This window comes from Sus scrofa, chromosome 1 (assembly GCF_054392235.1).
Source record: "Sus scrofa isolate SSC_HxYL_T2T_F1_AM1 chromosome 1, Sscrofa_HxYL_maternal_Yorkshire_Landrace_v2.0, whole genome shotgun sequence".
NCBI lineage: Eukaryota > Metazoa > Chordata > Mammalia > Artiodactyla > Suidae > Sus > Sus scrofa.
In genome coordinates this window covers 72,845,673-72,858,779 of record NC_139383.1, presented here as the reverse complement: position 1 = coordinate 72,858,779, position 13,107 = coordinate 72,845,673, and the positions used below count along the sequence as shown (strand labels likewise).

The following is a 13,107-nucleotide window of genomic DNA, read 5'->3' as shown; positions in this document are numbered from 1 at the left end:
AAATAAATAAATAAAAAATTCCTCTTCTGACAGAGCGTATTGAGAAATTCATGCGAAATGATATATGTGAACATGCTTTGAAAAGCACAAAGTGTCCTAACACAGTGACGGCTGGCAGAATTGATAGTCTGATATTGTGCTGATGTTTCATAGCCCAAGTTTAAATGATGGAAGCCAAGTAAATAATGAGCAGGATTAGTTTATGATTCTCAGTTGGCAAGATGGAGATGGAAATAGAATATGATAGACATGCAGTACTGGGTGTATCATTGCTTATGTGCCCTCATCTTCATTGTATCATGACCAGAATAAAGGAAACAAACTGAAGTCCATCCTTTCTTATAAACACTATCTTTTCTAGATTATAATATATAGAAGATATGTAACTAGGGAAACACCTTTGAATCACCCTATGTAAAATATTCACCTTACTTTCTACAATCCTTTATTTTTCTGGATGACACTTATTACTTTTTTGTTTTGTTTTCTTTCTTTTTAGGGTGGCACATGCAGCATGTGGAAGTTCCCAGGCTAGGGTCGAATCAGAGCTGCAGCTGCCAGCCTATACCACAGCCACAGCAACGCCAGATCTGAGCCACATCTGTGACCTATACCACAGCTCATGGCAATTCCTTAACCCACTGAGGGAGGCCAGGAATCAAATCCACGCCCTCATGAACACGATTTCAGGTTCTTAACCTGCCGAGTCATGATGGGAACTCCAATTTTCCATCATATTACTTATTACTTGCACTGAATGTACTTGATATTTATTGGTATATTTCAGTGTCTGTCTTTTCTTACAGAATGTAAACTTCCTGAGAATAATAATATAGTTTTGTTCACCACTATGTCCCTAACCCCTCCCCAATGCATGGTACCAGCTGGCATTCAATAAATATTTATGAAAGGAACACATCAACCATATTTTCCAGAAATCTCTGAGTTTCCCAGAAGCAAGGCCAGACAACATTGTGTACTGGAAGAGCTAGGAGTTTGGGAGTAATGAATTATTACTGAGGTGCTCAGTGACATTCTCAGATAGGAACAAAGGTCTGTCTCTAGCCTTGTTCCTCTTCTCAAATGATTCCCCTCAAAATCCAGTTTCTGAAATGCTCATCCTCTGGATAGTTTGAGGATAAATGAGATGTCTGTGAAACATTTAGCACAGTCTCTGGGAAAGAGATAGGGAATGGAAAAGGAAACCTTTAAAAAAAAAACAAAAAACAAAAAACAAAAAACCCACAGGGAGTTCCCGTCATGACTCAGTGGATACAAATCTGACTGGTAACCATAAGGATGCGGGTTTGATCCCTGGCCTTGCTCAGTGGGTTAAGGATCTGGCATTGCCATAAACTTGGCTTGGATCTGGCATTGCCATGGCTGTGGTATAGGCTGGCGTCTACAGCTCCAATTCTACCAGAGCCTGGGAATCCCTATATGCCTCAGGAGAGGCCCTAAAAAGACAAAGAAACAAAAACCCAAAACACATTCATATTTGGAAGTCAGAATATATAAGTACAATGAAGAAAATATAAATTATCCTTTATCTTTTCTATCCCCAAACACCATTATTATTTTTTCTTTCCGGCTTTTTGTCAGGGCATTATACAACATTTTTAACCTACCATTTGGCATGTATTTTTTGTTCTATTCATGCCAATAAATATATTTGTATAATAATATTTGTAATGGCTGCATTGAATTTCATAATGTCGATGCATCACAATGCCTCTGGCTTATTTATGTTATTTTCAATGCACTGCAGCCTGCATAAAACATATTTGTACCTTATCTCTATGCAATCCTTAATTATTCCCACAGGATTCGTTCCAAATTGGTAATCAAGGAAATGAAAAGGAAAACCACAGTGAGATATCTTTACAAACCCATCAGAATGGATAATAATTAAAAGAGCGATAATTCAAACCAAGAAGCTATGGAACAATGGGAAGGCTCATACACTGGTGATGGGAGTGTCCATCGGTACCACTGCTTTGGAAAACTTTGACATCATTTAATAGAACTGAAGATGTGCATGTCCTACGAGCAGATGAGTATATATATTCTCTGGAATGGCAATTCTCAACATTTTGCTTTCAGAACTCCTTGACGCTCTTAAAAATTAAGGCCCCCAAGAGCCTTTGTTTATATGGGTTATATCTCTCAACACGTCTCAGAAGTTAAAACAGCAATTTTTTAAGTTCAGCAGTACTCAGACACATTCTATTAGTCATCAGAGCCTGACATCATTGGACATTATGCCTTGGGATCTCCACTGTATACTCAAGAGAGGATGAAAATGAAAGGCAAATAACATCTTACTATTTATGAAAACAACTTTGACACTACAGACTCCCCTGGAAGATCTCAGGAGCCCCCAAGTGCCCCCTGACATCACTCTGAGAACTCAAGCACACTGTTGCAGGATACGTGCACAGGAATGTTCCCAGCAGCGTGGCTTGAGCAAGCCCCCAACAGGAAACAGACCCAGATCCCACTGACAGCAAGATGAATACATTCATTCATAAACCAGAATATTCTACAGCAATAGAAATGAGCGAACTTTGGCGGCATGGTCCATGGATGAATTTTATAAACGTAACGATGATTGAAAGAATCCATACACAAATGGGAACATAGAATTCCATTTAGATGAAATTCAAGAACAGGAAAATTAATTTGCACTGCCTTGGGATATATTCAGAGGTGGTAAAATTGTAAAGAAAAGCAGAGACATGGTGATTGTAACAGTTAAGACAGTTGTTACCTCTTGTAGTACAGATCCTGTCATTAAGAAGTTGACACTTTGTTCATCTTTTTAACCATTAAAAATTTTTAAATTGAAGTATAGTTAACTTATAAGGTTGTGTTAGTTTCTGCAGGCATTAGCTTTTGTTTTAAAAATATTGCAATGAAAGACTGCACTGAAAAATTATTTCTCTTATTATTGAGTTTTTTGGCACCCCTTAAACTTGGCTCCATAGGCAAGTACCCCACTCCCCTCCCCCTACCACCAGCCCTGGTGGTGAGAGAGGGGAGGGGTGTGATCAGAAAGAGACCCACAGGAGACTTAAGAGATGATGGCAATATGCTATTTCTTGAGCTGCACCTAGTTATACAGGTGCCTGCTTTATAATTATTATGTCTTACATATATATTTTATATGCTTTTCTAATATATGCTATATTTTACAACGACTAGGTAAATATGCAGTTCTTGGCTTTCCAATGGCTTTGAACATGTTTTATACCCTTATTGTCCTTTTAATTTTTTCTCTTTTGTGATTTATTTCAGCTAATATTTCTTAAGAACCTACTATGTGTCAGGTACCTCTTAATAGTCCTGTGAGGTGGTAACTGTCACGCTCATTTCAACTATGAGAAAACTGCAGTGTGGAAAGTGATCTGCCCCCAGTCATGCAAAGCTTGTGGGACCAGAAGATGCGGTGCGATGATTGTGCTATTTCTCTTTCCTTTTCCTGTTCTCTTCCTTTTGGTTACATTGGACCATCTCACACTCATACACACACACACACACACACACACACGTGCGTGCACACCCCCCCCCACATACTTAAACATGAACAGAGATGAAGGAGGTCACCTCAAACACAGAAAAGGCTGAGAAGCAAAGCATGCTGCTAAGGAAGGAAGGGAGAAGGGCTGAGGTAAGGACAGAAAATGGACCATGGAGACCAAGGCTGGGAGGGGCAGCTCCAGGGGAGCCCAGAGAACAGCATGGGAACCAACAAACTGAATAAACTGGGAAGAAGCCCACACTAACACGCTGAAGCCTTTACAAGTAGGGGTTCCTATCCACTATCAAATAACTTTTTCACTCTCTGGGTCTCTGATCCTTTCTTTCACTTCCTTTTCACCCTCACTCGGGGAGGTCCACTTGGTTTGCCCACCTACGGAATTAGGTTGTGCTCCTCACTGCCTCCATCTGTCCTGGGGGATTGGGACTGAGTGTCTTGGGAGTGAGAAGACTGTGAGAAAGTTGCTGCTTCTTCAGTTTTGAAAAGTAAAGCATTTCATCATCTCTCACCACTCTGTTCCTGGCAGGCAGCAGGAGCCCTGACTGCCTCTGCCTCAGCTTGCACGTTTGGATTGTGTTTTGCAAACTCTGCTCCTGCACAGGCTTGAGGCGGACAAGTCCGTGCACCCAGGCTGAGCACTGCCCTAGTCCTGATTATGCCTGGCAACCAGGCAGCAGGTTCTGCCCATTTCAACATCTGAATGAAAATGAAAATGTCGGCTCACTGACACCACACTGTTAGTACCCACTGTGCCTTCCGTGTACTTTATCTCACATCACAGAGAAACTGGAGGGAGAAACAACCTTCTGAATTACTAGCCTGGCCACCATACCTCCTCCCACAGTTCTCCCCACCCCACCCCAAGCTTACTTGCCACTGTACATGGGCTACACTTAAATGAATCTGCTTAGTGCATTTTTAGGTATTTACAATTAGGCTTTAATAAGACAGTTGAATGAAATATCAGAAATGTCGCTTATTAAACTTAAAATGCTTTCTGAAGGTTTACAATCATAATGCTCTTAAACCTAGGTGTTTAATTTTTTTAATCTGGCAAAACCATTTAAAAAGGCATTTCTGAAAAACACAAGGTATTAATTCTGTTAGGATTTCCATAATGCTCTTAAACCTAGGTGTTTAAATTGTTTTAATCTGGCAAAACCATTTAAAAAGGCATTTCTGGAAAACACAAGATATTAATTCTGTTAGGGGATGTTTAGGAGGAGTGCATATCTTAGCAATAAGACTATTTGTCCATGTCATTATTAAGTTACTGTGTCTAAAATATCAAAGGATGGGGAAAGTGGTAAGCATTAACAGAGAATATGATACCAACAAAGCCCAACACATATTCAGGGCTTTATCTTTATACCTCTATGAGAAAACTAGTGAAGCAAAGTTTAATAGACCTTTACATAAACTTCTTTTTCTTAAAAGTTTACAAGATTGCTTTTTTCTCATAACTTATTTTAAGCTATAGCATTTCTAGAATGAGAGGGTTGTAAGAAGCCGCGTCACTCCTGTAAATGTCTATGTCCTAATGAAAGCTTTTGGGGAAAGTATATGCAACACAAAATAACTCACAATGGGGACAGGCTGGTGTGAGCAGCAGTAGCCAACACCCAGTGAAGAATGTATTTGAAAGATAACCTACATTTTAAAAGCAAGTGTAATAGAGACTTACCTTCCCCTACCATGAAGAAAAAAAAATCAACCCTTAACACTCAACACAAGGTTTCCAGTTTCTTCCCAAGGGGCTGGACGTCAGTATGCTTTGAAATTTGGAAAAGGGGTGGGGAAGAAAGTGTTTTTTTAACTCCAGGGTGGGGTGGGGGTAAGGGATTAACTGAGTTCTTTATAGTACACTCAATAACAGGTCTATAAAATTGACATTGTTAGAATGGCTGATGGAACTACCTCAAATATATTTAGCAAGGGCAGCTTGTCAATGATTACCTGCAGTAATTGAAAGAACAGGGCAGACACCAATCACATTCTAGGATTGCCATTTCTACTTCAAGCCAAAGTCTCCGAGGGTCCTCAGCCTCCACCCTATCCCTTCTACTCACAATTGCTAATGATTTTGAAGTTGAGAGAATTTGCCAACTCTAGACAATAAACACACTGTGAACTTATCCGCTGTCCTTAATAATAATAATAATACTATGTAAGTCCAAAATAAAGTCTTAGTCAATGAAATGAGAGCAAAATGTTCCTTACCATAATGGGGCTTCTTTTGTCCTTTCTATAGACGCACCAAGAGGATAGGAGAAGTGAAGCGTAGCTGCGAGGACATTACAAGATCAGTCTAACTTCTCAGAACGGCCCTGTCTATCCTCCTCCTTCCCGATGACTCTGTTTTAACTCACACCAGTTCACCTTCTTGGCAGTGCTGCTCTCTGCCAGAGCCAGAGCCGAATGACAGATACTGACTGTTCATGTGAGAAGCACATTTAACAAGGGTGTGTTTAATTCAAGAGTTGAAAGGGTTAAAGAGGTGTGCCCTTTTTTTGGGTGTGACACTGAACCAAAATTGCTGAAAGGACAGCAGAGGAAGTGGTAGGAAGTTTGAGGAAAGTTATCCTGCATGCATGAAATTGGAAGACTTGACTAGGGGAAATAGGAAGCCGAGCAAGAGGATCGCTTAGCTTTGATTTCTTTCTCCGGTAAACAGGGTAAACTTTCTTTAAAGCTGAGTTTTGTTACATCTTGTTTTAATTCCAGCTTGTATTTACTTATGCTTTTTTATTTTTATTTTACTTAGTTTTGCATTTTTAGGGACACAGGTGCGGCATATGGAGGTTCCCAGGCAAGGGGTCGAATTGGAGCTATAGCTGCCCCCCTACACCACAGCCACAGCAATGAGAGATCTGAGGCTGGTCTGTGGCCTACACCACAGCTCACAGCAATGCTGGTTCCTTAACCCACTGAGCAAGGCCAGGAATCAAACCCACGTCCTCCTGGATACTAGTTGGGTTCCTTACTGTTGAGCCACAATGGGAACTCCCATACTTATGCTTTTTAAAAAAAGATATAAATTATATCCCATAAGCCACATACCATTACAAAAAAATGTAAACATGTAGCATAATAACAGAAAAGGTAAAAATTGTGTCCACTTCATTAAAACTCAAATAATAGACACCTAGATGCATCAATCAGTATAATTCGATAATTTACCATAACATTTGCTCTAAAAGTCTCTGGTTTGTATAAGTCTTATCAAAAATTTTCAGTATTTGGTAACGAGTTTATTCTTCAATGAAATAGTCACACTACTATTAGATTAACCAATTAAGTCTTAATAATTAGATGACATCCATCATTAAAAAGTGCTCATATTTTTTTTTCAACACGAGCACCAGTATAACAAACATTTATTAAGCATCTCCTGGCTCATTTCAATGTGCAAGCTTGTATTGATGATGAATATGTGTGTGAGGTGACGTTATTCTTTCTATATTTTAAATTATGGTAAAAAGCACACAACAAAATTTACCTTCTTAACCATTTTTAAGTGTGTAGTTTAGTAGCATTAATTATATTCAGATTGTTATGCCACCAACCTCTTGAACAAGTGAAATTTTATACCTACCAAACAACTCCCCATTTTGCTCTCCCCCTAGTCCCTGGAAACCACTATTTTCCTTAAATGTCCCTATGAGTTGGACTATTTAGATATCTCATAAAGTGGACACATACAGTATTTGTCTTTGTGTGACTAGCTTATTTCATTTGGCATAAGATCTTCAAGATTCGTCCATGTTGTAACAGAAGAGAGGGTATCCTCCTTTTTAAAGGTTGGGTAATATTCCACTGCATGTACGTATCACATTTTCTCTACCCATTCATCTGTTAGTGGACCTCTCTTGCCTTTTGTGAATAGTGCTGCAATGAACATAGTGCACAAGTATCTCTCCAAGATCCTCCATTCATTTCTCTGGAATATATACTCAGAAGTGGATCATACGGTAATTTTAGTTTTTTGAGGAAGCTTCATATTGCTTTCTCTAGACGCTTCACCATTTTATATTCCTACCAACAGGGCACAAGCATTCCAATTTCTCCACATCTTTGCCTACACTTGTTTTTGGTTTTTTGATAGTGGTCATCCCAATGAGTGTGAAGTGGTAGGTATCTCATTGCAGATTTGATTTGCATTTCTCTAATGACTAGTGATGTTGAGCATCTTTTCATATGAAAAGATGCCATCAAAGAATGCATATCTTCTTTGGAGAAACATCTATTTGAGTCCTTTGCCCATTTAAAAAATCAGACTGTTTTTGAGTAAAAGTGCTATTCTAAAGAAAAGTTATAAGTAGAAAGCTACAGCTCCTTTAAAAACATATTACAAATTTCTCTACCCTTGGCAAGAAACAATCCCCTTTCTCCTAGTCCAAACTCAGCTATAATTTCCTCTGTTATCATTTATGTAAAAAGATAAATTTTGAATAGATTGAGAGTTAAACTCTCCTAAAAGTAAATTATCTTAAAGAATTATTTTAAAAATATTAAAGGTTTATTTATGAAGAGATTCACTGGTCATTTGCTAGCCATAACAGTATTTATAGACTGTCATACTCATGCTTACATGAGGGCTCTTATAACTCATTTATTCATTCAACAAGCATTTATTGGTTGCCAGCTCTGTCAAATTTCTGCAGATTCAGGAATTGAAAGACAGTCTCTGCCATCAAGGAACTCGCAGCTTGGGGTAAAAGGAAGGAAGGAGGACAGATGTGTGTAAAGACAGAGCAAGGCAATGTTATCATTTAGAGGTGTATATAGGAGGCAGTGGGCATACGATGATGGCTACCATCATGGATGGCCTGTATACAAAAAGCAGTGTTTTATAGGAGGGTGGCATTTGAATCGACACTTATGATGCGTATGTCCTAGCTATGGGCTTTTTTTGCTTCCCCGTATTCTTTCTAAACAAGTATTATGGTTGGTAGCAGATAAAACCCTTGTAATCTAATAATAATTCTAGAGCAATCATTTATGTTGAAAACATTTAGTTGGTGACAGGGATATATATATATTCTTGACAACATAATCTGAAAATAAAATTCTTTTGCTGACTCAACCTGGACAGAAAAACCATGAACCAATGACTATCTTCTATAAAGTACCTATGAGGGGTAGAGAACACAAGGTTTATTTTGACTTCTAGAAGCTTATAGACTTGTCTATAAAACAGCCGCCAGTGTGCAGGGAGGCATATAATTAAGTGCTGAGATGGGTCGAGGAGACATGTGTAATGCTTCGAGAGTTCAAAGAGGAAGAGATCAGAGAAGGTGGGCCAGGAGACTGTAGGAAGGACCTAGGGCTAGCCTTGGAGGATAGACTTAATGAGGCAAGGGTCAAGGAACAACATTCCGGGTTGGGGGAACAGCTGGAAGAAAGGCAATGAAGGGACAAAGGAGTGACTGGACATCACGAAGGTCAGTGGGATAAGTGAGTCGAAGGTTGAATAAGTAAGATTAGTTTGGGGAGGACCTCAACAGGCCAGTCACTCCGTCTAGATGTGATGTCATGAGAAAGACAAGATCTTAGCAGGTGTCTGAGCATGGAAGTGACATGACTCAAAGCAGTGCTGGAGGAAAATAAGTATAGCAGGCTTTGGTGGGCCCAACCGGAGGGTCACCTAGAGCCAGTGGCTGCGACATGAAGGGCTGAGGAGGCTGAAGTGATCCCCAGCTGTGGAATTAGAGGGAAGAAGAGCAAAGACTGAGGGAAAGCAAACACCGAGAGAGTGGACTCCAAAGAATCCCGGGATCTCCACGGGAGGCTCAGGAGGGTGGAGTGGGTCATGTCAAACTCAGGGGACAGTAAATATTTCCAAGTGGGAGTGTCCACAAACCATCTAGAGTCGAACTGGAACCCACTCCAAGCTATATGTCTACCATTTCCATTCTCCAAGCTACACATCGACGTTTTATCAGAAGCCTAAATCAGTCACTTATTAGATCACCATTGGGTAGGAAAACTGTAAGTGACGGTTTGTAACTGGCATCACTGGCTCTCTCATGGGACCAGAAGTGCTCTTACTCCCTGTAAAAGAGAAGGCAGACACATGTGTCTGTCCCCAGCTGCCATCCGCCTTTTATAGCCCCGGGTCAGGAGTCAGTCTCTCTCCACAGATGCCTCAACCCCCAACCAACGCCCCCCTCCCCGCCCCGTGGCCCCTGAGGACCCACCTTTGTAGTGCGAAGTTCACTAATAAGCATACGTAACAACCACCCTGACATGACATCATTTTGTTTATATAAAGTGTTTGAAAAAAGGTCATGTTTTGTGATTGTCATAATGAATGAAGTAAAAATAGCCAGTGTGGAGTTTTGTTTTTAAACCAATGAAATCCTCTTGCAAGAGGAGACTTCATTAAATCAACATCATGCAGAGATGAGAGGAAGAGCTGCCAGTTTCATTGACTTCCCAGCCTCATTTGAAGAACTGTGCTGTTTCATCAGGGCACACTATTTTTTTAAGTGCAAATTGAAAAATGGTCTGGTGCTCAGTGCCAGAAGCAGCAGGCCAGGGCCTGGGGAAAGGTATGAGAATCTGGCATGCCTCCCTCCTGCCCCCTCAGCCAAGGTCCCCAGGGGTCATTCCAGCTCTAGGGACTTTCCTTACTGCCCACTCATTCTCTCCACCTGGAATCTGTACTCTAGAGCAGGAAAGCAGAAATAGGGTAAAAAATTCCTGCCCCTGCCTCTACGGCTGGGTTTCTGCAGAGCACAGAGGTGGGGCTGGATGCAAAAGAGAATAAAACTGCCGAGGCCTGACTTTCCTCCCACATTTGTGGGCCCTGCCCTTTCATATCACATTGGAAAAAATTCACATCAACATATTTCAGCTTCTAGTCACAGACTGCACGTACGAATAAAGGCAGAGCATGTGTTCACAGGGCCCCAGGAATCTTGTTAGTGCAAAAATTAACCTGCAAACTTCAAAATTTTGCTGAAGAAATTTATCTCTTTTTTAAAAAACATCATAGTTGATTTACAAAAGGAAATTCATCTTTAACTTGCCATCCTGTTTTTTTTTCACCTACTCAACCTATTGTATTAGGTTTTGCATCATTCCTCTTTCATAATCCTCCTGGTGAACCAGTCCCCTCATTAACTGAACCGTAGAATTATCTTTCTGTCCTTTTACCCTTAGCAACCCTCAGACCAGGCACACATCTGATATAAAGATGGTCAGGCCACAGCTGTTGATTCCTCAAAGCTCATGCTCTTCCAGGGGAAAGTGCCTCCATTCACACCAGTGTGAACCAGGAATTCTCCCACCTGTATCAAGAAACCCACAGCAGGAGTTCCCTTCTCCGCTCAGCAGTAACGAACCTGACTAGTATCCGTGAGGATGCAGGTTTGATCTCCGGCCTTGATCAGTGCGTTAAGTATCTGGCATTGCCGTGAGCAGTGGTGTAGGTCACAGATGTGGCTCTGATCCCGTGTTGCTGTGGCTGTGGCATAGGCTGGCAGCTGCTGCTCCTATTCGAGCCCTAGCCTGGGAACTTCCATATGCCACAGGTGCAGCCCTAAGACAAAATAAAGAAAAAGAAACTGACAGCATTACACCACTCTGTGAATAAAAAGCTGGGTAGGATTCAGAGGGAAATAACAAAAGCTCCTTAGACGAGAACTCCTCTGTAGTTGGCTTTTCACACCCTGCTAGAGGCATAGTCTCCCCATAATAGACAAAATCTTCCCATAGTTCTTCATCTGTTCCTCAATCTATGCACTTTTTAGATGAACATTTAGTCTGTTTCCCCAGATATTAATTAATAAATTAATTAAACAGGATAATTAGGTCCTATTAAACAGGATAATTTTGTGTTCTTGTGTTTAGATTGAATAGAATGAACTGAAACCAACTCTAAACAATATGAACAACCGGACTAAAATGATTCAAAATAATTATTGTTTTCAATCTACCAAAGACACAGAGGTAGAGGAATTATCTTCTATCATAGACACTATTTAAAGAACTTTTTTTTATGTTTAAAATAGTAATTAATTTGAAAATTTTCCCACTACTTTGAGGTAATTTGGCGTCTTATAAAATAGTCAAATAAAAAACATTCTATTAAGACTACTGCTTTGAGTTCCCTGGTAGCCTAGTGGGTTAAGGATCTGGAATTGTCACTACTGTGATGCAGGTTTGATCCCCAGCCTAGGGAAGTTTTGCATGCTGTGAGTGCAGCTCAAAAAACAAACAAACAAACAAAAAACCACTGTTGCTCAAAAAATATTTGTGGTAGGAAGAATTCCAAAATCCCAGCCCTGGTGTACACATCCTGTGTAATCTCTGCCTTTGAGTGTGGGCAGGATCTGCCAGTATGATAGATGTCACTTCCCTGATTAGGTGCATTATGAGGCAAAGGTCAAGGGACTGGTAGATGGAATTAAGTTCCCTAAGGAGTTGACTTTGGGTTACTCAAAAAGATTAATTTAGGTAGACCTGAGCCAATCAGGTAAGCCCTTAAATTTAAAAGAGCATCCTGAGGTCAGAAACTCAAAGCATCAAAGACTCTTCCCTGATAGCTTTGAAAAAGAAAACTGCTCTGAGTTAGTTCTTATAGCTGCAAGAAAGTGGACTTGGCCAATAAGCACAGGAGCTTGGCAGAGAACTCCCAGCCTCGGATAAAACTGCAGCCCCAGCTGATACCTCAACTGCAGGTTGTGAGACTGTGAGCAGAGAATCCAGCTAAGCCTTGTTCAGACTCCTGACCCCTGAGATAATAAGATGTATGCTGTTTGTGAAACTGCTAAGTTTGTGAAAATACATTATGCAGCAATAGAAATCCAATATTCAATAAGTATTTTTTGCCCAATTTTCATTCACTAAGCACTGGAGTTTTGTAACAGATTTTAAAAAAGTTTAAGGATTAATTCATGCATTTGAGAAACTTTAATCTGCCATGGAACATAACATAAGCACCTCTGCGAGGATAAAATAAAGCAGCTTGTATCTGATAAGTCGTAGCAACTATTATTGTTGTTATTTTTTTTAGGGCCAAGCCTCCTGAGCTAGGGGTTGAATCAGAGCTATAGCTACCAGCCTACACACAGCCACAGCAATGCAGGATTCGCATCTGCAACCCACACCACAGCTCATGGCAATGCTGGATCTTTAACCCACTAAGTGAGGCCAGGGATCAAACCTGCATCCTCATGGGTACTAGTCAGGTTTGCTAACGCTGAGCCACAATGGGAACTCCCAAGTCATGGCAATTCTTAAACAATGTGAAGGAAGAAAGCAATCAGGGAAGGCTTTGTGAAAGTGGTGGCACAAGCTAGGGTTGGAATAATTTTGTTAGGTAGAAATGGGGTGGACCAGGTGTTCCTGCCGTGGCGCAGCGGAAACAAATCCAACTAGGAACGATGAGGTTGAGGGTTTGATCCCTGGCCTTGCTCAGTGGGTTAAGGATCCGGCGTTGCCATGAGCTGCAGTGTAGGTTGCAGACTCGGCTTCAATCTGTCGTTGCTGTGGCTGTGGCATAGGCCCGTGGCTACAGCTCCGATTTGACCCCTAGCTTGGGAAACTCCATATGCCTC

The 13,107-nt window shown here is 40.7% G+C and overlaps 1 protein-coding gene across 4 annotated transcripts in view; it reads right to left on the bottom strand.

The window, feature by feature from the left end:
* The window catches only part of CRYBG1 (crystallin beta-gamma domain containing 1), a 211,196-nt gene that overhangs the window by 75,155 nt on the left and 122,934 nt on the right, over positions 1–13,107 (bottom strand). Inside the window, exon 1 of one of the 4 annotated variants that reach the window (XM_021090512.2) lies at positions 5,762–5,981. The exons of the other annotated variants lie outside the window; for them this stretch is intronic. Coding sequence (XP_020946171.2) covers positions 5,762–5,764 — 3 coding nt within the window. The 5' untranslated portion in view covers positions 5,765–5,981. Of the gene's footprint in view, positions 1–5,761; positions 5,982–13,107 lie in introns of those variants that run through there. 4 annotated transcript variants of the gene reach the window in all.